Genomic DNA, 27655 nt, shown 5'->3' on the forward strand with positions numbered 1-27655 from the left:
TTTATAACCGTGAGTTTCCAGACCAACTTACATCAACCGACTAATCCGTCGGACGATCACGAATGGCCTAGAGTCATCGTAAGTAAACCTCCGTGGCCACAAATATTTTGGTAATGCCTGAATTCAAACTGAGGACAAATAGATTTTCTACTACATCCCCTGAATCTTAACCAATGCGCGACAACCAAGTGGTCAAAATCCTAATCCCTTGATGGGTTCAAATCAAAGATAAATGATGAAAGTAGTGATTAATTAAAAGAATGAGTAAATTATTTGAGCCAATTAATTAGCTACTTATACAAAGATATATAAATGGTGTCATTGATATACATATAATATATAAATATATAAAAAAATTGCTATAAACATGGAAGAAAGAAATTAGGATCAAATTAAAGGTTCAGAGCATTTACTGACCAAAGCAATTAGCAAGGGAATTAAGTGGGGGCTGCTGATACAGCTTCAATTGCAGTGCCTAATGGCCAAGCAGCTTCAACCAGTGCATCATTGTATTTTATTTTCTTCACCAGTGTAACCTCTTGCAATGGATCCAAATCTGCATCACGCAGCATGCAATCTTTATTTCTATTCTACTTCTAAATTAAATATGTTAGAGTTTCGTATTAGCTGAAACTGTATCATTTATTTTATATATATATTGAAATGTCTTTTATATATACTAAAGGTTAATGGGTTTCCATATATTCTCAGAAAATTAAATTAGATTTCAAACTTACCGAACCCATCTACAAGCAATGAGAACTCGTACACCAAATCCATGCATAAGTAGGGTAGGTTAGACGACTCCACACGAGGATATATGGATTTGGCATCCCTGTATCTGGTTAAGCATACACGCTCAGCAGCCGCTTGGAAATCTGATGGCCGAATTTTCGCAACAGATTTAGTCACATCAAGTAGACCAACCTACATCAATATTAATATTAGGGGTGTTAATTTTGTAGATGACAAACCAACCAATTCTTTTACCAACCATACCAAGTTCTCTACCAACTTAATTGGTTGTAGTATCGTACCAACTATCTAAACTTGATTGACATATGGTACTAGAAGTCGTATACCACGGTAATACCGTATCGTACCGACTTATTTTTTAATTATTTTAATTAAAGTCTAGTATAATACATCATAATTTGATTTAAAATTTTAAATGTTCTTATTTTTAGTTTTGCTAAATTATGATATGGTTGGATAGGTAGAACTTGATTGAATTCATCCATGCAACCTTAACAACTTTAGTAACTCGTCCACACCCCCACTTATGTCGTTGCATCTCAATGGCAGTGTGTATTGAATTATTAATTAATGATTGTATTATATGAAAATTATTTAAATGCTTATGGATGTTGTGATAAATGGAACAACGCATATCGACATATTATTTGGATACTCGATGGTTTAAGTGAATTTAAATATAGTTAGTAAAGATGTTAAGATAAACAAATTTATAACTGCAACTTTTAGTTTGTACAAACTCGTACCAACATGTACCAACCAAAAAAAGTTGGTACCAGTTTAGTTGGTACCAAGTATAGTTGATTGGTACATGATATAAAATTTTATGTATCAATTATAATTAATTGACACATGATATTTGGAAGAAAAAAAAATGGTACCATATCATGTTCACCCCTCTAATCAACATGAATAGTAATCGTTACTTCATATTTGTGTTAGCGTGTGATACAACATGATGCAAAGATTCTATTATAGGCTAATAATGGAAAGTTATTGCAATTTTTATTAAAAAATAAAATTTGAAATTTATGTATGAATAAAGTAGGTTAAACATGTCCTAATTTAAAGACCTAATTTAAAGAACCAGTAAAATATCTAAAAGAATATATCAATAATGGTGTGAAATTAAAAAAAATTATAATTTTCTTTTTTCGTATGATTGGTTTATTTCAAAATTCTACAATAATTTAAATATTTTTAGATTTAAAAATAAAGATATAAATGATTTTAGTTTTAGTGATGAAGTACTATTTTCTGGATAAAAAAATTATTGAGTATATTCATAGAACCTCAATAATTATCTTGTATTTTAATGTCTTTATCAAATAATTTTACAAAATTCAATGAACTTTAAGAAAAATGTATGTATACAGTTTCAATAATTATGAAATGTTAAGCAATTCCTAATACCTAATAAATTGTTTTTAAAACTTTCAGTTAAATGATTTATAATATATATATATATATATATATATATATATATATATAGACTTGAGATCATGTGAGACCAAGTGTTTTTCGTGAGACCCGTAAGACCAATTCTCAACCCTTGGATTAGATCTACAATCGTCAGATCTAAACATTCATAAATGTCACGAGACTCCTCAATAATTACAAAATTGCCACAATGCAATTTAGACCATTAGATCATTAACTTATAAAGTTGATCAATGAACATAAATTGGTCTTACGGGTCTCACGAAAAACCCTTGTTCTCACGTGAACCCAACCATATATATATATATATATATATATATATATATATAGATGTTTATGTTTTGATAAGAACTCAAAATTTCGTAAGAACCATATAATCACTTTGCTGCCAGAGGTTCACTTAAGTTAACATAGTGTTTCCCTATGAAATTTTGAGTTCCTACCAAAACCCAACTCTCCCCCCCCCCCCCCTCTCTCTCTCTCTCTCTCTCTCTCTCTCTCTCTCTCTCTCTCCGACCTTCAATCTCCGGCCTCCGGTAAACATTAATTCGGCAGGTACCAAATAATCACAAAGATACACAATGTGATACCCATTGTGATACATTGTGATACCATACCAACTATGATACCAACTCAACCTTAAAAACAAAGATACACAATGTGATACTCATTGTAATATACTATGATACCGATTTCACCGGAGGGCGGAGATTGGAGGTCGGAGAGATGAGAGGAGAGATAAGTTTTTTAAAAAATACCTAATATGCCCTCTAATTATAATTTTAACTCAAACTACCATAATTATTAATTTCCTAATTTATCCGTTAATTTGTGGTTGAAATTGGACCTCACAGCTATCACAAACTAATCAGTTCTCATTTAATTTGGCATATATATATATATATATATATATATATATATATATAATATATGCTCTTTCACACAATTAACTTTGAATTAATACTAACCTCGGCAGCCCTATCAAAGAAATATGAAGCCACATATATATATATATATATATAATATATGCTCTTTCACACAATTAACTTTGAATTAATACTAACCTCGGCAGCCCTATCAAAGAAATATGAAGCCACATACAACTTCTTCTGTCCATCGCCACCACCACCATTCCATACCCCACCAAAACTGCATTTCCTGTAGTTGCAATTTGATTCATTCACTTTCAGAGCCTTCACTACTTCTTCCCTACACTTGTTCATGCTTGAACCAGAAGGAGGGGCTGAAACTTTATAATCAGTTTTTCCGTACGAGTAAATCCCTGTAAACATAAATTGCAGTGCGGAAGGGCTTACAAACTCTTTAATTAAATTTTTTTATTTTCCTCAACTTCTTGTCGGAAGTTACTTACATTTTGTAATTGCAGTAAAAAATAGAAACAAGAATAAAGTTGAGGCATACGGCATACCATCTTTAATGTTTTAAGGGCTGTATGATTGGTTTTGCATCAAGTCCTGAATTAATAAAGTTATATGTGTGGATTAATATATCCGTATTAATTGAGAAGTGTTTGGTTTGGGAAGGATTTTAGGTTTGAAAAAACTTGGCTCACTTAACAAAATACTTTCTATATCATTAAGCCGGTACCAAATAATCCAAGTTCATTAAGCTGCTTACAATTAGACACTTAAACCCTCAACCAATAGTTGGTATATACAAAAGCAAAGTAAGATAATGCAAAAACCCAACTTGAGAATACCTTGGTAGCCAGCCATAACACATGGATTATGAGAATCTTTAGAAGTCCCTAAAATCTCTGCTCGAGCAGCTAATAATCCATAGTGCAAGTAGCTGATAGATGATACAAATATCACCAACAAAAAAGGAAATTAGGTAATCCATCTATAAAGAACACCGTAATTGCACAATTGCATATACATACATGAAACTAACGCATAAAAACGGCATGGTATTTACTGTTCGGGTGATTTTAAGAGCATCTCCAATGTAAGTTTGTAAAAACTACCATTGTGGAGAGGTTCTTGTAAGAAACTCGTGCCCTCTGGATGCTTAAACAAGAGCATTGGTCCTTACCATGAAGTTTGTGAGAAATGATATTTTTGTTATTTTTTATTTTATTTTTTTGACTTTATAATTAATATATATTAATATAATAATTATTGATGATGAAAGAATCAACGGGACCCATAGAAAGGAGGTTCTTACCATCATTATGGACTTTTAAAAGAGTTCTTAATTTGATAAGTTGGCAACAAAAAATGCAAAAATGAGGTTTTTATAAGAACGTTCATTGGAGAAGCTCCAAACGCACACCCATTTACTTGCTAAATGCACTTTCTTCACTCATATGAACATCAAGACTTCCTATTTACATTTTCAATATATGATTTGAATTGATTTTTATGTAAATAAGTGTGCTCATAGCAACACCTATAATGTGGGTGTCAATTCAAGGAGTACCTAATGCTTGAGGGTGTGAATCCTTCTCATTGATTCTTTTTTCCCTACATGCTACATGCCATCTCCTGAGAAAATAAATAAAGTCTTCAAACTATAAGAGAGAAAACCTGTGAACATAAAGGTAATATTTTGTTCCCATGAGAAGCATTTCCTTCACATACGGATCTAATCCAGTTGATGGTTTCGGAGCCTTTGCAGCGTCTTCCTCTGAGATGGCGTATGCCATTTGTACTGATCCACCACCCAGATCAACAACCCCAACAGTGTCCGAGTATTTCTTGCCTAATGTTTTTAAAAGATAATTTATGCTCACCTGTAAATATATATCCAACGTGTTTCAACAAGAACATGCAAAATTGTGTGTATTGATAACTGAAATCAGAATATCAGATGGAGATTCAAATTAACCTTAGGGAAAGGACTTAAACATTTACTTAGGAAAAGACTTCACATACACATAAAAAACTATTCCCATAGTCAACTTTGCAAGCATAAAGGACATCTTAATAACCATCAAGATTACAGCTTATGACCGTCCAGATTCCCATAAACGAACAAAAAATTCGATTAGTAATCAGTGTCTAGTAAATCAAACCAAACTGACACAGTAAATCTCACTCGAAGCAGCATTGGTGTCTAATACCACCAACAATTTTTAATTATCTTCACATTTGTTGGATGCATGAACGGACAGGAAATGGGTTCATAGCTTAAGCTAAGACCACACATGGATTTTTGAAACCGTAATAACTATGTGGCTTACCCATTGATAAGCAGCTTCCTGAGTACCATCCAGAACATTCACCCAATGATCATTGGACTTGAAGCTGCTCCTCTTGAACACATCCTTCACCTAGACAATTTTCAAAATTCAATGTTTTTTACAGATAAAAAAAAAACAAGGAACTCTGGATTTAAAAAAAAAGTTGGAGCAAAGTGATGTATACAGCTCGCAGAATTTTCTCCGATTCATCAAATCCCAATTGTCTGAGACCTGCAGTTGCCTGCATAGAGAAATACATATCAGCTATTGTGTATATAAGCATACAACTCAAACAAACTACAGAAGTAGACTTAAGTCCTACAAATCACCAACCCCAAGTTTGACCGGTGTATTTTGACGCATATCTTGTGGAACAGCATTTTCTGCTTTTTCTATAAGAGGGAGAAGAGAATCTGAAGCACCTTTAGGATCATTTGCATATCTACTCAAACCTGGTTTTAACTGCAATAAACGGAAGTATCATTGGTTTATTCAGATATATTTCATATCTGAAGCACCAAACAACTATATTACTCGTTCATATTAATATGAAATCTGAAGCACCAAACAACTATATTTCATTCAAAACTAAATGATACAGAGGATTAAGTTGGTAATTTGTTGTCATTTAGACTGTCATTCAAAACGGTTACCAAAAAACCATATTTCATTCTACACTATATCATACAAAGCCTTTAAGCATTCTAACCACTCAATCAAACCAAATTTCTGGTTACTTTGACCACCAATTTCTGGTTACTTTTACCTCCTCTTTCTCCGTCCATTCATTTTTCCTACAGTGCTGCCATATGTTCATAAACTAATGTATGTTTAATATCGTCAAAATAGGCCAATCAGAACTAGAGTTCAATAGTGCTAACACAAAATATAACTTTGAGACGGTCTATATCAAAGAACTAACAGGCCAACAAAAAAAGAACTCAATAAAAATCAGCTCCTGAAAGTTACCTGAACAAAAATCTCAAGCTCCTTACCAATGTGCACGAGATCCAAATTCTGATCGAAACAGTAAACGTGAACTCTAGTCCCAGAACTCCCAGCATCAAAAATCACAGCATAGCTATTCAAGGAAGGATCGGTGCCCCCATAATTCGGCAAAAACTTTCGGTTCGAAGGAAAAACAGCATCAGACTGAGAACCCGCAGAAGGCATCAGCAGCAGAACGAAGCAGATGAGGAGAAGAGGCACCGAAATAACCAAAATAACCCCCCGGTAGCGATAGAGTAGGTCAGAGAGGGACTCATTAAACTGCTGTTGACGAGAGCGTTTCAGCATTTTGTCGATTTGATCAGGAGAGGAAAACTAATACTTTCAAGGAGCTCAGTGACCGACGGTGTTCAGTACCAGATCCAACTGTTTACGTTGGTGGCAGGAGGCTTCATGGATTGATGAGAAATCTCCTGTAAAAGCTCCAAAAGCTACAGCTCTTCCAAAATGAAGTATACGCACTTGTATATATGAATCAAATCAATCGATAAATCAATACACTCTCTCAGATCAATCAACCAACCGATTCAAAGAACCTGTAACTATAATGTAAAACGAGAATTAAATTTTTTACAATCGTATGAAATCAAACACTTATCGGATAAGATCAAATCCAGCGTTGCTGTTGTACACGCTTCTGTAAATCAAAATATGGATCAATTGATGCAATACTCTCAGATCAACGTACTGACCATATGATTAATTCACTGGAAACTAGAATGAAACCGAATCAACGATCTTATGAAATCAAACAATATTCATTGGAGAAGATCAAAGTACTGCCATTCTTGTATACACACTTGATACCAAACAAAGCAATCGATCAACGTATAGAGTCTCAGATCAAGTGTCCAACCGATTGAACAGAAATGATGATGCAATTAAAACGATGAAAATGAAATTGATGAATTTAGGATAAAATGAAATCAAACATTTGTCGGAGAATAGCAATGGCGTTGAATTTCTCTGCCGATCGCGAGATTTTGTTAGAGTTGTTAGCGAATATGCAGTGCATGTTTAAGCATAACCGCATCACACGTGATGATAGAGCATGCCTAACCGTCAAGGGCATTATCGTCATTCATGAAAAAGAAAAGATGAACAAGTGGCTTAGAGAATTAGTGCCATAAATTAAAAAAAAAAACTCATTTTCTCTATTTATTTTAAAGAATCTGTTGAAAATGTTCTTGTTAAAGCAAATCTGATGGAAGTTCTTATAAGAACCCATTTTTTGTACTTTTGTTTGACATATTATTTCCATCTCACCGACATAAAACTTCACAATGATAGTTCTGATTAGAACCCATCTAGTGGGTTCCATGTATTTTTTTTTAACATCAATAATAATTATAAAGCCAATAAGATGTAATAAAAAAACTAACAAAAAATCACTTCAGACCAAGTTCAAGGTAAGAAAAATCTAGCCAAGGTTCGATTCCAGGGGTACACAATAATTGTGGTCATTGAATTAGTCAAGGCTGATTTTTTTGCAATCACGGTTTGCCGAGATTAGTCTAGACATAGCCTAGAACGTCCTTTCAAAAAAGATGTGAGGTTCTTATAGAACTCTCTAACTGTAGTTCTTTTAAGAACCTACACCTTTTTTTTTTTTTTTTATAAGAACCTTACATTAGAGATGCCTTAAAAAGCTTTATCCTTCAAGGGCATCATGGTCAATTTTACTATCCCAATGAGTTTTCTTTTTTGTGTGATGCTACATGCTCCTATTTTATGTTAGAATCAAATCAAATTATACATTGAAAATGTAAATAATAAGTATTGATTTTGATGTATGTGACGAGAAAATTTGTAAAAATGTATTTAATTCAAAAGAAAATCAACATTTTCAAGTATTATTATTTTTCTTACTCCAATTAAATCTTCAAAATGTTATTTAATACAAAGAGAAAACTAATCGGAAAGAAAAAACTATCCATATTTTTTTTGGACAACCGTTGGTTTTCGGGTCAGTTTACGCTCACCGACTAATACATCGGATGACCACTAATGTCCTGAAGTCATCACAATTGAATCTCCATGGCCACAAGGGCTTTCACAGCACCTAGATTCGAACCCAATACTAATGACCGTGATTAAGATATTAAGATTGATTAAAGTGTAGCATGCTAAACACTTACCTTAGTAAACCCTTACTGATTCAATTATTTTACCAGGTAAACACAACAATGACCAAGAATCTTATCGAGTAAGAGCGAAGACAAGGATAAAGAGTTTTATCTGATAAGTGAGGGTAATGACTCTTACACAGTAAACACTTGGTTGGTTATAAACGCTTAACATCAATACATTTTGATGGTCGGTAATGCTACCTCACAAGGTAAATGAGAAGGATGACTCTTGCCGGTAAGCGTTTGATAAACGATCCCTAAAATCCATGTCGTCACTAATTATTCTCTAAAGACAGTCTTAAGAAACCCCGAACTCACTGGACATCTAGCAAAATGAAGGATCTATCTCAGTAGATACGAGTCGAGAACTGCATTGAAATGTTCACCTCAAATCTTAGGTGATTTTGTCGTCAATTTCAGCCCTGAACGGGAAAAGTAGCCACTAAAGATATTCATATAGTGGCGGTAAAACGAAAGTCTTTGGACAATGTATGTCGACAAATCTTCTAATTTTCGACGCACGGGTCTTGGTGTCGTCTTAAAGTCGCTACAGGGGCATCATATGGGCAAAGTAGGTACACGCCTACACGGTACCACCAGATGGTTGGCATAAGAGCCCAATGTCCATAAGAAGCCTGCTAGATGGCTAGCAAAAGAGCCCAATGGTCATAAGAAGCCCAAAAATCAAAGGAATTGCGACTAGACCGACACTGCGGCTGCCAGACTCGAACCTACGACGGTAGAATCTTTGTACCAATCACAAACAAAATTGAAGAAAAATGAAGCAAGGTCTGAATAATGACACTTGAACAGATAACAATAAAATTCATAATAGCATGGTAAGCTTAAATATGAAGGATATCAGCATATCTACATGATTCGCATCAAAGGAAATCTAATTGCGAAACAATAATTTGCTACCGAGAAGAAACCCGGCCGGAATTAATTTTCCGGCTCGTTTTCAGGCCGTCTTCTGCTTTGAAGGTAGTGGAAAGAAGAGTCGGAAAACCCAAGCAGCCAATATCGCGCCCATGAATGGGCAAATCCAGTAAACGTAAAACTGCTCCCATGTATTGTGTTGATTATTTACGTATGCCCAACCAAACGCCTACACATTGCATTGCTCGTTATTTTTGTTTTATGTCGAAAAAAGATGAAATAAACACCATAAGCAAGATGTTATTGTTGTACTAAAGCATCGAACAATCAGATTTAGGGTGCGGTTGGTATGTCCTAGGACAAGTCAAGACAAGCCAGGACAGGACAAAAACTTGTTCCACGTTTCGTGCGACAATTAGACTAGAACTGGACAGGGTCCATCTCTTAGCAGCTTAATGAGACTCACAACTTTCAGCTATATATGACTATTTGGTAGTCGCATCATAGAAAGTGGCTTATTCAGTAAGTTTCTAGGGAGAAGCTTTATGCAGAAAGCCAAGGTTTTCCGGCACCTACCCCTCACAATTAAAAAACACGCTCCTTCCATCTATGAAAAAAACCCTCCCAAACAAAAACATTCTCAACCCAACATGATACCTTTATTCCTACTGGACATCATGGAAATCCAACCGAACAACCCCCCAAATGAGACAAAAATGCATCTTTTTAATGTCCCACCAAAAACCAAGGAGATGGAACAAGTTTGGTAAGTTACTAAACCACCCCTGTCAAATTAAAACTCTAAAACCTTCCACAATTCTTTCACCCACCCACCTCACTTCGGGACGTCAATCATGTTATGTCTGGTCCTGTCTAGCATCAAATACTAAAAGAATCGTAGGTGGATTAGATTAATAAACTTACGTTGGCAGGATTCATTGAAGGGCCGGTATACCCAGAACCAGCAATAATCAAAGTCACAATCGACATTGAAAGCATCCAATTTTTCATTAACGGACTTTTGGGACCCTTGAGGATAATGCAAAGGACGAGAAAGTTCATCACGAAAGTTAACAACCCTTCAGCAATAGCGCCCGTATGCAAGTCGACTTTCAAAGAAGGTCCACCGAGCATGTGTTTGTATTTTGGTGGCATCAATTCGACAATCGCCAAGGCACCACCAACGGCACCCAATGCCTGTTAGAAACCAGTTTTTCAGGAACTTAAAGATTTATAACATAAATAATTATTACAGTTTTTAATCAACTGAATGACAATTTTAGCCTTAATAATAAAAAGGGTAGAATTGGAAACAAACTTAAAAAGAAATGTGGACACTTATTTTGGAGATGTGGGAGTATCTCCAATCTTGACTTGGGAAGTCAAAGCTTGTTTCTTGGGAATAGAATAGCCAAGGAAAGAGATGCTCTTTGACCTTTTAAAGGACCGTTTACCAAAAGCTTACAAAGGTAAAGAGTCACCACCCTCCTTTACCTTTAAGATTCTCGTCGATCAAAATCTATTGTTGGTAAGAGTCATCTCCTTAACTTACTGGATAAGATTCTCGGCCCTTGCCATATTTATCCGGTAAGGTAAATGACTAGGCCGTGTAAGCGCTTAGTAAACGGTCCCTTACAAGTTATACCACATGTGTTCTCAGATATTGGATTTTCTGATGATGAATCATTAAATATCTATGGGTATAATGGAATTATTAAGAGGTAAACAAGCAACCCCTAAATTATGGTTGCGAAGGGGAAGTGATGGTGAGAAGCAAAAGAATAGGTCTTCACCTTTCGATCAATCCTAGTTGAATGTCAACAACAATAAGGTGCACTGAGATCAATTTCCTTCTAAAGCGCAATTGTTAAAAGTGATCAAGGGTTTATATCTCTTCTTAACCTTCGCCTATGATCAAAACCCTAAACTAGCCCTAGTTTTGGGAATAACAGTAGCAATAGCAATTCCAGGATTTTAATTCAAAACCCTAATTTAATTAAACAACAATTACCCCCAATAAGCTAAAAGAAACACAGATTCAACAATCACCTGAGCAGGAAAACGCACGGCAGCGGAGATGAGGGTATCACCGCCGAGACCAGCAGCATAGAACGCAGCAGTGCCGGCGGGATTGAAGCTAGCACCACCTAAAGCATGGCCGATAATACCGAAGATGAACAAGAGGATGAATATGAGGAAGATCGTAATCAAAAGAGACGCCATTCCTTGGATTCCGATGGCCGTGGCGATGACGGAAGTAGCAGCACCAAGAGTAGAAGCACAGAATACCCACATAAAAGTCAACACCCCATCACCGATAGCCGCCTTCACCACCCCCATATCTACCGGATATCAGTAGATATTGACCGGAATCTGAAAAATTAGCGAATTCCCACCAAAGAGATGAAGTATATACGATCAGAGATTGACCAGCGAAGCAGGAAACATGAATCCGGTAAACCTGTGTTTGGAAACTTGGAATTTAAGTCGTGTATGCTACTTTTCTTGGTGTTTCCTTGTTTGTACTTTTTTTTAGTTTTATATAAATAAAGTTGTTTATATGGATTAATTTATTTGTATAAAGAGAGAAAGTTAAGATTTTTATAAATGGATAGGTGGTTTTTTTAATTAGGATGAATATGTTTAGAAAAAAAGCTTGATTTTTTTATATAAATAAGTTATTTTTTATAATGTTAAGCACTACCAAAAAAATCATGTATAGTTGATTGAATAAATTGTGAGTCCTATTAAACTATTAATAAACAAGTCCTTAGTTTATAAATAACTTTAATTAAGTTATTGCATTATACAGAACAAAATAAATAAAAAAGTTTTAACTTTACACACAAATTAAAGTTTTAATGAAAATATATTTTTTTAGATCAAAATCCTTAAAATTTTATTATACAATAAAATAAAAGTATGCAAACCCTGTAATAAATTAAGTTTATAGGACGTTTAAAATATTTAAATGTTTTAATAAAGTGTTTTATAGGACTCAAGTTTATATGATCAAAAAATCCGCTCAGCCTCTCTTTCAACCCCAAGTTCATTTCGGCCCGAGCTTGAGTTTGTTTTACTGATCGAAAAACGGGGTTTGAAGGCTCGATCTCGGGCCCAAAAAGAGTTGGGACTTATACGTCTCTATTACAAACCATACATTTGGACATAACTTCTTATTGCCATCCTTAAATATCAACCTATAATATTCAACCAAATTAATATAAAATAATTTACAATTCAGTATATAAATACATAAAAATACTCAAATAATTCTAGTTTGTCCGATACCAAAATATCCAAAACATCATAAATAAAGATAGTGAGTCTAATATATATAGACCTTGCTCTTTCCCTTGTTTACGATCGAACTTTTGCTGCTAAGATATATACAACTAGTTATTTAAATAGCTCTGTAAGTTTCTTGTCACATATTTTAGATTCACATGCATAACATATGTAGAACACCATGCAATGAAAATGTGTAATTGATTTATTAGAACATTTGACATCTTGATCAGATCTCATAAATCCTATCATGGCATGCAGGGGCGGACCAATTCATGCCCGAGTGAGGTCTCATGCACCCGATCAACTGAATTTCACAAACAAATTTTCTTGAGGATATGAAAGGTGAACCACTAAAGTTTGAGCGGTGCTCCTAGATATTAGAGAATACAAGAAACATTATGTAGCATCTTGATTTTTGTCCCAGTTGAACAGAGTGATCCAGTAAAGAAAAGCTGATTATGAAGTTTGACTATAGTGCCATTGAGATAGTGATATATGTAACAATAGCAATGATGGTACTAAGAGTATGGTCGTCCCGACATTGTGTGTCATGTGGTTGAGACATTTGTCACAATAGCACCCTTGGTACTAAGAGTATAGTAACCTTGACTTTTGTGACATGTGGTTGTGACACTTGTCACGGTAGCACCGGTGATACCGAGTGTTTGGTGGACTCGATGATTGTGCCATGCAATAGTGATACTGGCACAGTATGACAACCAGATCTTTGATAAGATGACATCCCAAGTCTTATATGTGTTTCACCATTAGAATAGTTTCATAGGGTCTTTCTGTCCAGGTGCAGATAGTTCGTATTTTCACAGACATGTCTTAGTTGTCCGCTGTCAGGTTTGGATAGTAAGAGTCGAAGAAGGAAAATCACTCAATTCCATATTGGTTCCAAATTAGAGGAATGTTATGGTAAACTTCGTCTCATATAGGCAATGGTTCTTAATAAGCGATAAGGTATGGACTCTTGAAGTTGGACATTGGCCAATAATCATATAGTGTAATTTCTAAGTGAATTAAGCACTCGGTCTTAATACGCGATAAGGTGTGGACTCTTGAAGTCGGGTATCAATTAATGATCATATAGTGTAATTTCTAAGTGAATTAGCTTAAATCGGATAATGGAGATCTCAAGGTAAAGGCTCGAGGAGTTGAACTTGGTGGCTCCACAAGCGAAAGACTCAAGAAGTTGAACTTGCTAATTTGATTATCCAAAGGTGATGCTTATATAACATTGATTTGTGACTTACTTATGTGTTCCGTCACAACAAATCGTAAATTGGGTCTCTTCGGATATTTTACGACTAATTTTATGAATAACTTGATTCAAAACTACGTTTTCCGTTCCAACGTTTTATAGCTTCATTCTTGGTCGTGTGAGTATTGAGTTCTGGTTGCATATAATTGAGTATTTTAATTAATGAGTTTTCATCAAGAAAATTGTAGGTTTTAATTTGTAAAGATGTTGCTTTACGATAAAAATATTTTAATTGCGAAATTTTGATTTAAACCAACAGTCTTTTTGGTTTATCTTTTTATAATTATGATGAAAAATGCTCGAACTCACTAGGCGTTAAGCCTAACCCTTTTATTTTATTGAGAGTGTTACACATCAACCAAAAAAAACTAAAAAATTCAATCGCAATTAACTAAAAACCCGAAGAAGTCAACATAGATCAACCAAAAAAAACTAAAAAATTCAATCGCAATCAACTAAAAACTCGAAGAAGTCAACATAGATCAACCAAAAAAAACTTCAAAAGGAAATCATCTAAACGGTGGAATTCAGCTAGAAATACATCAAGTGACTTTATGGACCTTTGATCCGATTTAAAGGTACAACCGCTCAGTAAAAATTTAGGGTCCACAACTGCTGACATGTATAATCAGTTCTCCTTATAATTTGACTCCGATGGGCGTTACCTAGACCTTGTCGATATTCTCCACAGGCAACCTAACCTTTTTGCAATGTCGGTGTTCCGGTTGGTAATCACATATACATATTAAAACACTCGTTTGTGCAAAACGCGAATAACCGACTTCGTATCGATCAGAAACATTCATATCATATACGTCAAATCAAACATTGTAATTTTGATCATCAATAGAATAAACAGAAAATTACAATGTAACCCACCTCAAATGACATAATTACCCCTGTACCACCCCCAAAGACCAACAAGGACACCCACCCACAGTTTCAACTCTCAAACACAATCACAGAAAATAAAATAAAAAGACAATTTTTGTGTGAAGTGATGGCCCAATTTGTGATCAGTTCCTCCGTAGAGCGGCGGCAGACAGCACGACCAAAACCACCAAAATGAGCGCCGCAAGAAAGGAACCCACCACCGCGCCACTGACACGTGGGCAGAACTCGTTAAACTGCTGGCAAAGCGCCGGCCAATTGGTGTTGGGGTTTCCGTTGTGTGCCAAATAGACGATGGCAGCCGCCGCCGATGCAGCTGCCATGGTCAAAGCCAACGCTAGCTGGAAAACAAATCGTAAGATTAAACCTCCTTATTTAAAGGAAATTCGAACCAACTTGTTACTGAATCCTATATATATAAATGGTTTAGGTGTAAGGACTCGAACATGTTTAATTAAGGCAATGCTTGTTAGCAGTTTAATGAGTTTAATAGGACACACAACATATTTGGTCAGTTATACATGATTGTTTAGTAGTGGCTTAATTATATAGAAAGTAGTTTATTCATTAAGTTTTGCAGAAAACCAAATTTTTCCAAAGCTACCTCTCCCAATTAAAAAGCATGCTTCTTATATTTATAAAAAAATTTCTCAATCTATACAGATAGATTAATTCAGAAAGACATTTTTATCCATAAAAGACTTAATAGAAAATCAACCAAAACACCCCTAAGTGTGTGATCGAACCAAAATATTTGTATTAAAAGATCACGTAGGTAGGCATACCGTGTCGAAAAGAAAGAGCAACATCCTAGCTCCTACGATATGTGGGCGAACGATACACACAATCGAGAACGGCACGGAGAGTACGAGATATGCACATGTTATCGCATTTCCCGCCAAGAAAAACCTGAATATCATGTCCACAAGATCATTCATTAAGATGCTTGGCCTTAAAAAAACACGGTCACTACAAAAAATTCGGTTTTATAGAACATCAAATACGAAATAATATATTAATAGATTGCTTTATAAGACTTATGTTCTGAATATAAAAATGTTACAACAAGTTGATTAGACACCTACCAAATCCTTTTAAGAAAATTTTGAAATAAGGTTTAATATCAATATTTTTATAAAATACTTTTGAACACGTTTTTTATAAGAATTTTTAATTAACGAACGTTTTATTCAAAAAATATCGTACAAAAATTTATTAAAACGCCAAAAAGTCTACTGGCAACTTCATGTACTACATTTAGCAGGACATTTAGACAAATTTAACGTCTTATAAAACCGATTTTACAATAGCAGGTATCGTTTTTAATCATGGACTTACGTGAACGTAGGGAAATCGTCGTAGCTGGCTTGGAACTGGAAGAACCGAGTGAAGAAAGGGAGGTTTTGGCTGGTGGTACCCATAACAGCAGCAGCACCTAGAGTAGCAGCAATGGCAAATATTCTCAGAACGAGATCAATAATGCCAACACCTCTCTTCCAGCCGGCAGCTGGTGGTGGCTGATCGCCGAGTCTCACAGTGGTTGGCACCGGAGGTCCACCCTTCCCTGACTTTAAAGACTTGATCTCCCTCACCGGAATGGCAATATCGCCGCTTTCTTTAGCCGAACGACTTGAATCCATAGAAAGGCTGTTAATTGACTAAGGATATTTGCAAAATTTGTTGAGTAATGCTTTTCAAATTCCCAGAAGATATGTGAAAGACTTGTATGAAATAGTATGAGGGTTTTGGGGTATATATATACACATATATACCTACATGTATATATATATATTATGTGTATATATATATATATATATATATGTATATATGTATATATGGGTAAGTGAAGTGCTTTTAGTCGTAGGTTAAAGAATGATTAGGAGAGGAGTTGTTGCCATTGCCAACTAGCTCCACTTCAACTAGAATGAAAGTGTACATTTGATATCAATTAAATTTGATCCACAAACCTAATGCCATGTTAATTTCTACATAAAGCAGAAATTATGTGACAATGCTAAGGTTGGTTTGGTACGATGATCAATGTTACGACTCGGGTTTGCAGTTGAACACAAGTCGGTTTGGATTGATGTGGGAAAAAAAGTCTGATACAATGTATAATAACGAAAACGAAGATTAAACCTATTGATTCTATGAAGGCTAAAACAAAAAACCCAAACGGAAAATGTAAGTAGTAGCAAAAACACAAAAGTGTCCAAAAAGTATTGTTTTTAGGACTAAAAAATCATGTAGGCGTGCTTCTCGTTTCAAGCTTCGAATCGACTGGTCATGGCCTAAATCGGAGTCTCGTAGCAAAAGTTATGACTGTTAAGTTGTATGTCCGTTTTAGCCGGATCATAGGCCTCCAGGAACAAGAAGGTTCGGTCCTGCACGCCAAGGCCCACATCAAAGTCTGACCTAGTTAAAACATTGTACGAAAAAAATAATGAGATTGATTCAAAAAAAAAAAAAACTGGTGTGGACAAAGCGGGAATTTATCACCGGTCTTTATCTGGTCTGACTAAAAAATCTGGTTTGAAAATGACTAAAACCGTCTAACTTGGTCTAAAGGGACCGATGATATCTAGTTAAGTCTCTTGGGTCTGCTCCAATTGATATTTCTAAATTATAAATACGGTTTTTGCCCCTTAGACGGTTCGACATGCATATGTGAGATAGGGTTGGACCGATTAAATCAACTTCATTGGATATTGGAGTCAAGTGCATTTCGCGGAATTCATTAACAAAAACAACATAAACTTATATTTTAGTATCTATAATCATTTAACCTACAAATCCAAGTTAAATTGAATGAGCCAAACGGTTTGGGTGACAAGTTACACCAGGTTCGGACATAATGAGGTATCTTTAGTATGTCGGCATGACCGGTTAACCTATTCTCGACCATTTTCTATGAATTTTTAAGTAATTAATGTATTCATTATAATTACAAAAAATATAATATTAAAATATAAATGTATTTTTTTAATAAAACAGTTTAAAATGTTGTAAGCAAATAATTTTGGGTGATTTCAACACTTGGCTGTTTTTTTTCTTTTATTATATTAAAAAAATAAATTATAATCTAAATCAATGTGTTTTAAAGTTGATGAGTTAAAATTGTCACTGCAAATTCAATAGAATGAACTCGTAAATATATATATATATATATATATATATATATATATATATATATTTGTTTTTCTTTTTTCCCTTTCACCAATTATCTTAAGACATGTCATCTATTTAATTAGTTTATATTTTCGTTATTTTTATGTTTATAAAAAATAAAAATATTTAAATTAACTGAAATAAGTTAAATAATGTTCTCCTATTTTAGATTGATTTGATAACTTTTTTTCCTTGGCCTTAATACAAATAGGCATAGTAACGGAGCGGAGATGGGCGGGTTTTGTAATTCCTGACGCCTCGGTTTTTAGTAACAGCCTCCGATCCTTGCCCCGGTCTCCTACTGGTACGAAGATTAATATCTTGTTCCCGGTCAAAACCTAGTCAAACATCGGTCCCCGTTTCCCGACTCAAGACCCGCTCCCCGAACCGGTCCAGTCCCATAATTCCTAATATAAATACTCTTGAAGTCCAACAGCAACAGAGGCTCACTATCAGAATTTTCAAAGCCCAAATACTTATTAAATAAATATTTATACTGGATATGGGGCGGGGCGGGGGGTACAATACCTAGCCTCAACCCCGGTTCGAGTTTACTGAGAATCCCAAGCCCCGAGCGAGACCCGTTTTAGGGGGAATCCCCATCCTCATTTTGAGTCGGGTGAGCCGGGTTCCCCACCGGACCGGGGCAAATCATCATCCTTAGTAATGAACTCCCAAACTATTATCACATTTTAGGTCAGGGACTGAAATGGAAGTTTATATAACATGAGGGACTTAAATGTATTATTCCACAACCTACGCATGGTTAATGTAAATTTATCATCTTTATCGTTTAAAAAAAAACTAAAAGGTAAAATGTCTATTTGTCGATAAAAAAAAGTATATTATAAGTTTGTAAGTTTGTTTCTATAAAAAGCTTTATACAAAACATCTTTCCTAACATCAAATTTAGTAATAAATAAAAAACATCATGAAAAGCAGCTTTTGTGACACCGACCAAACGACAATCGTAATACATGTGTGGTCACGAAATCTTATTAATGGTGTCAAAATTTTGTTGCAACCATCTTATTCAATGAGAGTATTTTCTACATGAAAATTGAGGACTCGGCATTGATTACTGACTCACAATGTGCCCTGGAAACAAAGCTATATCGACAATCAAGCCAGTACAATTTCATAACGTAAGGTAGATACTGTGTTTTTATGGCTATTAATTTTGGATACATTCAATAGTCTTTATCAATATTTATCACTCGGTTGCTTTTAACAAGAATCATTTATTTATCGAATAACTTTTCACAACAAGAACTAACGAAATTTATTCTTCAGAACCTAAAATTAAACTATATATATATATATACATACTAGAAGAGTACTCGCACAATGTAGCGAGACACATCCCGATTTTAATGTTCTATATTATTATTTGTCTTTGTCGATGTTATAATACGGTTTTATGTTTTTTAAGAAAGCAAAATAATGATTTCATTTTTGAATAAAATATAAATTTGAAAATATCATAAAAATTTGAAAAAAAATATATCAACGTTTTTTAATTTTTTTATTATAATTTAATTTAAGTTTAATAACGAAATAATTTATTTTTTGGATTAATGATATAACATTTTATAAAAATAATAATTAAGTATTCTGTTATAACTCAATTATTATCCTAATTATATTTAGATTTTTTACATTTAAAATGAGATGTTTATCCTGTATTTGATTATGTTTATCTGTAGTTAGTTACACAAATTCATATATGGAGTTTTAATAAGTTGTACTTGCGCACAATCTACTTGCAATCTTGAATTTTAAGTAATATGCATTAATAAACAGTATCTTACGCATAAAAAGTGATTTTTAAGAGTTTTTGTCAAATGCTTTATAATATAGTATATATATATCCAACAATTAGAAGGCAGATGTAACATATAGATAATATATAAATCTCAAAGAACCAACAAAATTAAACATATTATACATCTAGATTACATAAATCTAAGAAATTTAACATACATATCACTCGGTTTCTCACTTCACATAACATAAATTTAAACTTCAAGATTTTTTTAGAAGAGACAAAGTACAGTTTTGATGTAAAATAAAACATCAGTTGCAGAAACCATGATCTAATCACGGAATACCAATGATAGGGACGAACGGAACATAATAGCTAGACGGTGCTAATCCCCATTCTCTTGGCAGTGGCAAATCAACGGTCTTCGACGACCTGACATTCCTTCCGGTCGAATCATTCGTTGCCCCACATTTCCCATCATTGGTTTGTGACAAAGGGCATGACGTATAGAAACTCAAGGGTCGAGATGTGGTGTAAGAGTCGGTTTCACGGACATCTGTTATGCTTGTGACCATGGTATTTCTTGAAATGTAGAGTTGCTTTGGGCCACCCATGATCTTGGCTTCGCAATTGCTTGAGGGTAGTTGTGTCTCAAAGGCACCATGCTCGTTGGTTGTAGCCATGGCTAAGTTTTTCACTTGCTTGCACTTCACTAGTATCTTGATGCCTATGGGAGGTGAGAGCGTGCTTAAATGACTTGTACATTATGCATAAAAAATAGTACATTAAGCATGTGAAATTTCAGTCAGTGGTTGTGAAAATTCAAAAATCTAACATTTTAGCAAACCAGATAAACTCGACATATTACACCCGAATCTAAGGTCCAAGAGCGTAAGATGTGAGTCAAAAAAGTATTTGCTTCAAGACCCATAACTATTTTAAAATGCACATAAATTAAATAACAAAAAAAAATATTTCCGTTCGTGATAATGTGAAGGCTCGAGCCCATATACAAACCCGTTACTTAAAAACAACTGATTAGAAATCAAAAACTGTATATAAGATTAAAAGCACATGATACAGGTTATACAAGCATTTTCAAATCAAGAAACAAAACCTGCTAAATCAGAACCAGCAAGACAGTCGAGACAATTGACTGAGCTTTTCAGTACATGAGATGTCGAGAATTCGACGATCGAGAGCGCTAATACGAACAAGAGCATTCGAGCTAACATCGTTGCGGCCATAATAAACCGAATCTCTAAAAAGCCAAATAATATTCTGTCACTATAACAAAAATGGGAAATAAGGGGACAAATATTTATAAAAGGCATAGGATATGATCACAATAAATAAAAAAGGGACCCATAGACAAGAAAGGTGGTTGGATTTACAAGAGTGAATTTATGAACAATAGAACCAACAACTTCTTCCTTATTTATTATTCCAAAAATTTAAGCCTATTTTATCATAATTTTAATATTTAATATGAAATCTCGGCAATATTGATTATCAACAATTTTAACTGACTTTATACAGAACCCAGTTTTAATAACACCAATGCGAGAGGGGTATTTTTTGACTCACTTAGCGGGTTGAAGTAACGTCGGGGGGCTGTGATCGAACTCAAGACATGTCTTGTATTTAGGTAAAGTCGTCTCATCTCTTTGTCAACTGAGCTACATGCTAGAGGCAATATCTAACATAAAATCACAACTCTGAACATTTTATTGTATAGATGACTAGGAAAAACGTGTATAATAACACTTATTTATCATTTTTCGATTAACATGTTAATGATGATATAATGATCAGTATATACTGATATTTTGAACACGTAAATTCATCTGTTATTTTAAACAAGTCCTTACCTTTTCACTTATAAACATTTTATGTCGCATTTAATTCATAGTCATGAGTCAAATCAAGAGATTTTATCCAATTTGAAGAAGTTGCATGGTTCAATAAAATAATAGGAGGGGTATTTGTGGTGAATTATGGTGTGGTTTGGAGTCAAAACTGTAAAACCGAACTGCACATTGGGATTCAGATTTTTTTTCAAAATGCAAATTACATCGTATATATTTCAAACAGTAGAGAAAATTGCATCGCAAAATGCAGTATGGTTTGTACCTAACATCTGATAAAATATGTAATCAATTGTATCACAATATTTACGCTTATTGATATATTTTTTTGGGTTGTAATAATTATTTTTATGTAAAAATACAGTAATGTATAATATTATGGTACATATATCATATATGAATGAGATTTGATGAGAACCTAAAAAAAGAACTGAAAAAACAACCGAAAACGAATAAAAAAAAGTATTTCAATACGGATGTCGAGTTAAAAAGAATAAAATCATCGTTTTTTATGCAATTTATTTTGCTTCAATTTTGGTTATATTTCACTGATTTTTGATTAAAAAGTAAAGCTCCTACGTAAATAAGGAGTTGCACAACAACTACAAAAACGGGAGTTCCCTAGGAGAGCTGTCGACTCCAACTACTGTCCATGTCAATCCATACTAGATCCGACCAACTGTCCAGGAGATATTTTAGTCTAAAATAAAATTCGTTATAACAATTTTTAATCAAATCTATTAGATCATTTTAGGGGTTATTGTTGTTTACCTAAACATTTACCCGGTAATCAATTACTGCTAAAATTCAATATTACCACTTGATTATCAAGTAAGATTTTCATTCACCAAAACTGCATCGTATGCAACAAGTTATACGGTAAGCGCAAATTGTGGTAAGAGTCGTCGCTCTCACTTACTGGGTAAGAATCTCGGTCATGCATTCGTTTTTACCGCGTAAGATTCTTGATATTTGTCATATTCATCCAGTAAGATAACGTGACTTGGTAAGCGCTTACCCGAATAAACATTTGGTAAATGACTCTTTAATCTAACAATTTGTATAAGTTATTTAGTTTCTTAAGGTTCACCCAAGTTTTTTCCTCTCTCTTTGCGGTTTAAACACGATTTTGTAATCTATGAGTGTGTTTTGATCATAATACAAATCATGAACATATTGCGAAAATTCTATACTTTGCGATACGAGCAGTTTATGTAGTTGATGAAGACCTCTAAATAGAGGGACTTTTGGTGCAATAACATTTTATAAAGGAACAATTATGAACTTTTCAAAAATACAAGGACCATTATGTTATTAGGTGAAAGTTGATGTGAGAAAGTAAGTTATGGTGAAAACCGTAAGAAGGTGTTCTGAACCATCGATCACTTTTAATTTCATGTATATCCATAAATTACATTTTAGAAGAGAATTGATCTCTTACATCTCAGTGCACCTCATTAATGTTTACATTTAATTCAGATTGATCTAAGAATGAAGATCTCTTCTTACACTTCTCATGGGATCCAAGCGTATATTATTACATTGATTAACGGTGGTACGGTTGGAATTTATGAATATTTGTGTGGGCCCAAAACAAATTCCCACCTCCTTTCTCTCCCGTGATTATTTTCTACAGTAAATTACGATTTTATAGTTTGTTAATAATTTCGATTTTTTTCTTTATAATTTAGAAATTATAATTTTCGTCCGTGTAGTTTACAATTCATTATTATTTTTCCTTATGATTTATTATTTATTGTTTTTTGGTCCCTTTGGTTTATAATATTTTACACTTTTGTCCTTGAATTTACGTCACTCACCGCAGTGGCGACACAGTGCCACTTTCCACAGTTCAACACTTAACCTACAAATGATTCGTCCAACCATCAAAACACAAACTTTTATTTTCAACAACTCCAAACGAAAATAAATAAATAAAATGGAGAAACACAAACACGTAAAAGAAAAGCACACACTAAAAGTGAAGAAAAACACACATAAACAATGTGTAAATAATGCTCAAAATAAGAGTTATCATAATACATATTATATATTCTTTAATTATGTGTCACAAATACAAATAAGACAAAAAAACCAATAAAATAAAGGAAATACTATATGCATATTTTTTATATCAAAATCATGCATTAAAAATGTAAAAAATAAATATCAATTTAGATATTTATCTAAAAAATTAATAAATATAGATGTATTTAATAATATAAATACATTTAATATATCTCTAAAATAATTGGACCATTTCATGAAAATGATAACACAAACACCTGTAGATTTTAAAATAGGTCTTTGGAATTTAGTCTAAAATTAAATATTTAATGATTTAAATATAATAATTAATTAATAAAAAAAATAATTGGTCTCCCTCTCCACCATACCTAATACAATGGCATGCATTCAATGTAGTTGGAAAAACAGCCTTTGATGATATTTATTAGAATAATAATTTTACATAATAAAAATAATAATTTCATTTAATTAACCTCGCAAGTAGAATAAATAAACACATACACCCTTCTCATCTTAGGTGAGATCTGAACCGCTGATCTTCTAGGAAACTAAAAACTCATATACCATTAGATAAAAAAACCCTTCGTCATGTCTCAATCTATTATAAATTACATGTCCTTTTTTTAATAAAAAAATTATTTAATCGTATAAGTTAAATTTGTATTTAATAAAAGAAAATATATTATTCAAACTAAAAGTTTAAAACAAGACGTGGAGTAAAAAACGATAACTAGGAGTCGTTTACCTAAATGTTTATCCGATAAACGTTTACAGTTAAGAGTTAACACTATAATTTATTTTACCGGGTAAGATTGTAGTACATCAAAACGTATCTTATGCAACAATATACCTGGTAACCGTTTACCCGGTTAAGAATCGTCACCCTCACTTACCGGGTAAGACTCTTCATTCTTATCATCGATCTTACAGGGTAAGATTCTTTCCCCTTGCCATGTTCATCCGGTAAGGAAAGTTGCCCAGTAAATACTTACCGGGTAAGCGTTTAGTAAACGGCTCCTAAATCATTAACATGTTCCTTTTTTTTGGAAATTTGAAAATCCAATTAACTTTTTTATTTTGAATGGTTTGTTCTTTAATTTTTTTAATGAAAAATCATAACAATTTCTTTTTTTTAATGAAAAACTATTAAACCTTTTTATTTTGAATGATTAAGACCCGAATTTTTTTAGTAAATAAACCGTCAAACTTTTAAAAATTGGTTACCTACATTATTTTGAAAAAAATTGAATGAAAAAACATTAAAATTTCTCTTTTTGAATGATTTAAGTGTCTGATTTTTTATTGAAAAACCATTAAACTTTCTTATTTTGAATGATCAAGACTCTAAACATTTTTTGAATGATCAAGACCCTAAACGAGTTTAAAAAAAGGGAGACCGATGGCAGGAGCTAAAGAAGGAGACGGGCGGTACGGAAAACAAACAACAATGAGGGAGAGCGATGTTATTGTGTGTGTAGAGGTTTGAATAATGAAGGATTTGAGAACGATAAAACTGATTTATGTTTTGTTACTTTAACATTCGTCATTGATTATACTTTATATACAACTTTCTTCAGTTAAAAGAATATAGATAACAATTTCTAGAGATTCGATTGTTTAATTATTTTAAAAAATTTAGGGGCCGTTTACAAAACATTTACCTGGTAAGTGTTTACCGATGAAATATAACACTATTATTTACTTATCGAGTAAGATTTTAGTCTATCAGAACGATATCGTATGTAACAATTTTTGCAGTAAGCTCTTACCATGGTAAGAGTCGTCGCTCTCACTTACCAGGTAAAACTCATGGTCTTTGTCTCGCTCTTACCGGGTAAGATTCTTAGTTCTTACCATATTCATCTGGTGAGGTAACGCGACTTGGTAAAAGTTTGGCCCAGGTAAGTGTTTGATAAACGACCCCTTAATCATTTGAAATGATAAAAAAAAATAGTTCATACACTTGACCATTATGGAAAGTTTAGTTCGGTTTTTTTTTAAATTGATTCCTTGAGTTAAATGATCATTTTCTTCATTTAAATTAGTCTCTTAACTATATCTCTCCCGGGTTGATCCAAATGTCACTACTTCTGCTATATATTACAGACCTAGTTAAAGATCAAAAATTCAACACATAAATGTAATTGCGACGTTCAGATATGCAATTGTGATGGGCCAGTACCGCAATTACAACGAGCCAGGTCCACAATTGCGACGGTTAATTGGTTGAATTTGACATTTTTTTGTTTTTTAGCTTAATCCGTAACTTGAATATTATAAAAATAATGACATTTGGATCAATCCAAAAAAAATATAATTAAAATATCAATTTGAACAAGAGAAATTAGCTCAAAAATGACTATTTTTGAGCTAATTTCTCTTTTCATATTTCTTTTTATAATATTCAAATTTATTTCCAAAAGTTAAGTCCTACCCAAGAGGGTACGTGTACCGTTGTACGTGTCTCGTGCTTGCAGTTAATTCACCACCTCCACCACACCAAGTAAGTTTTGGAAAGTACTTTTCTTTGTGTGTTTTCATTTTAATTTATTACATAATTGATTTCTGTGTTTTAATGAAACTTAAAGTGTGTTTGGTGTTATAGAATAAGACAGGACATGATAGAATAACTGTTTAATGTTTGTAAGATAAAATTAGCCAGAACAGAACAAGTAGAATGACCAATTTACTCATAATGAGTTGCTTATTTTAATTAATTTATGTAATTTATAATAGAATAATTATTTTTTATAACAAAATATATCATTTGAAAGTTTTCGTCAAAACAATTAAAATGACACCAAATAAAAAGTTTATATAGTTTCCAATTTTTATTTTATCTTTTTTCTACATTATGTTTTATTGTTAATAATATAATAAATTACATAAACTAATAAAAATATAGAAACCGTATAAACATAATATTTTGAGGACGGTAAAATAAAAATTTAAGAAACATAAAATACAATAAATAAAATTTAAAGAGTGAATAAAATGTAACAAATTGACCTATTTGATGTTTTAGAGGAGAATTTAAGTTTTATTTGGAGGTTATATTGGTATAATATAAGTCCGTTTCACCTTGTTCCACTATGTTCCTGTCTGTTCCACATAAAAGTCGTGTCAAACATGGGACAAAGATCTCTGTTCTGTTTTGTCTTGTCCTATTTAGTGTATCAAAAACACACCAAGTGATAATTAGTTTCAATCACAAAAATGATCTATGAAATTTACCATAAGTAGAAAATTTCCAAGTTTCAATAGCATGGTTAAAAATAATCATCAGAATATTTCCAACAGCTATGTTATTTTATAAACTTTGAAGTTAAAAAAAAGTTGTTTCAACAACTATGCTAAACTCTGCTCTAAAATAGAAAAAAAAAAAAAAAGAATGTAGAAATCTTCAAATTTTAAAAAGAAAAAATATAACATACATGTTAGAAATGCTCGATATAGATCAGATACATAAAGTGTAACATATTATTTAATAGTGCTTATATACAAGATTATACAAACCAAAAAACTGTAGATTTAAATAAGTATTGTTACTATAGTTTTTAAATAAATAAATAATATTAGAATTTTTATGTAATATAGTAATGTTTAGGGGCCGAAACCGTAAGGTTTACGAAGTACTCATGGGCCCTAACAAAACACTGCAAGGCGCAAGCAACTCGAAGCCCGTCGTCAAGTTAAAGTGCAAGTCTTGATGGCCGAAAACCGGTCACGGGCCTCAACAGTGCCAGTGATAATCGGTCCCGGCATAAATGGTTCTGGTCAAAAATACTAAGCCCAGTTAAGCATTCCTATAACCGGTTATGGTTAGTTGATCCTGGTCCCAGTGCCTTAATTTTTTTTTAATTTTTTAATAACAGATTTTTTAATACATTATAAAATTTGAAATTGAGTCACTCAAATACACTTCTATATAGTGTTTACAAAGGCAAAAAAAGAAAAAAA

General features: G+C 33.3%; 4 protein-coding genes across 4 annotated transcripts; all 4 read right to left on the reverse strand.

Annotated features, from left to right (window-relative positions):
* Nucleotides 1–437: 437 nt before the first annotated feature.
* Nucleotides 438–6700, reverse strand: LOC112519278 (apyrase 1-like). The gene is made up of 9 exons (XM_025127319.1): nt 6371–6700; nt 5735–5863; nt 5586–5642; nt 5402–5491; nt 4746–4951; nt 3917–4008; nt 3261–3478; nt 738–927; nt 438–556 (listed from the first exon to the last, which is right to left on the reverse strand). Exons 1-9 carry the CDS (start codon nt 6695–6697, stop codon nt 438–440), a joined length of 1428 nt encoding a protein of 475 aa, XP_024983087.1. The 5' UTR covers nt 6698–6700.
* A 2607-nt stretch (nt 6701–9307) lies between these two features.
* LOC112519445 (aquaporin SIP1-2-like) lies at nt 9308–11946 on the reverse strand. The gene is made up of 3 exons (XM_025127565.1): nt 11467–11946; nt 10342–10614; nt 9308–9646 (listed from the first exon to the last, which is right to left on the reverse strand). The coding sequence occupies exons 1-3, from the start codon at nt 11755–11757 to the stop codon at nt 9500–9502; spliced, it is 711 nt and encodes a 236-aa protein (XP_024983333.1). The 5' UTR covers nt 11758–11946; the 3' UTR covers nt 9308–9499.
* Nucleotides 11947–14827: 2881 nt separating this feature from the next.
* Nucleotides 14828–16589, reverse strand: LOC112520356 (casparian strip membrane protein 1-like). The gene is made up of 3 exons (XM_025128712.1): nt 16205–16589; nt 15652–15775; nt 14828–15207 (listed from the first exon to the last, which is right to left on the reverse strand). Exons 1-3 carry the CDS (start codon nt 16504–16506, stop codon nt 14992–14994), a joined length of 642 nt encoding a protein of 213 aa, XP_024984480.1. The 5' UTR covers nt 16507–16589; the 3' UTR covers nt 14828–14991.
* A 3333-nt stretch (nt 16590–19922) lies between these two features.
* On the reverse strand, nt 19923–21087 carry LOC112519529. Its single transcript, XM_025127716.1, has 2 exons — nt 20917–21087; nt 19923–20526 (listed from the first exon to the last, which is right to left on the reverse strand). The coding sequence occupies exons 1-2, from the start codon at nt 21044–21046 to the stop codon at nt 20135–20137; spliced, it is 522 nt and encodes a 173-aa protein (XP_024983484.1). The 5' UTR covers nt 21047–21087; the 3' UTR covers nt 19923–20134.
* Nucleotides 21088–27655: the final 6568 nt, after the last annotated feature.

Source organism: Cynara cardunculus (genome assembly GCF_001531365.2).
Source record: "Cynara cardunculus var. scolymus isolate 2C chromosome LG 10, CcrdV1, whole genome shotgun sequence".
Classification (NCBI taxonomy): Eukaryota; Viridiplantae; Streptophyta; class Magnoliopsida; order Asterales; family Asteraceae; genus Cynara; species Cynara cardunculus.

What these genes read in the sequence shown, in the direction of transcription:
- LOC112519529 (XM_025127716.1), bottom strand. Translation starts at nt 21,046, where the DNA reads ATGGCCGCAACGATGTTAGCTCGAATGCTCTTGTTCGTATTAGCGCTC. An exon ending in TGCTGGTTCTGATTTAGCAG is followed by an intron (nt 20,527 to 20,916) that starts GTTTTGTTTCTT and finishes CACCTCCCATAG; the next exon opens with GCATCAAGATACTAGTGAAG.
- LOC112520356 (XM_025128712.1), bottom strand. Translation starts at nt 16,506, where the DNA reads ATGGATTCAAGTCGTTCGGCTAAAGAAAGCGGCGATATTGCCATTCCG. An exon ending in GACGATTTCCCTACGTTCAC is followed by an intron (nt 15,776 to 16,204) that starts GTAAGTCCATGA and finishes CATGATATTCAG; the next exon opens with GTTTTTCTTGGCGGGAAATG. An exon ending in TGCTCTTTCTTTTCGACACG is followed by an intron (nt 15,208 to 15,651) that starts GTATGCCTACCT and finishes TTTGTTTTCCAG; the next exon opens with CTAGCGTTGGCTTTGACCAT.
- LOC112519445 (XM_025127565.1), bottom strand. Translation starts at nt 11,757, where the DNA reads ATGGGGGTGGTGAAGGCGGCTATCGGTGATGGGGTGTTGACTTTTATG. An exon ending in CCGTGCGTTTTCCTGCTCAG is followed by an intron (nt 10,615 to 11,466) that starts GTGATTGTTGAA and finishes GGTTTCTAACAG; the next exon opens with GCATTGGGTGCCGTTGGTGG. An exon ending in CTTCAATGAATCCTGCCAAC is followed by an intron (nt 9,647 to 10,341) that starts GTAAGTTTATTA and finishes TGCAATGTGTAG; the next exon opens with GCGTTTGGTTGGGCATACGT.
- LOC112519278 (XM_025127319.1), bottom strand. Translation starts at nt 6,697, where the DNA reads ATGCTGAAACGCTCTCGTCAACAGCAGTTTAATGAGTCCCTCTCTGAC. An exon ending in ATACACCGGTCAAACTTGGG is followed by an intron (nt 5,643 to 5,734) that starts GTTGGTGATTTG and finishes TTCTCTATGCAG; the next exon opens with GCAACTGCAGGTCTCAGACA. An exon ending in TCTTTGATAGGGCTGCCGAG is followed by an intron (nt 928 to 3,260) that starts GTTAGTATTAAT and finishes ATATTGATGTAG; the next exon opens with GTTGGTCTACTTGATGTGAC.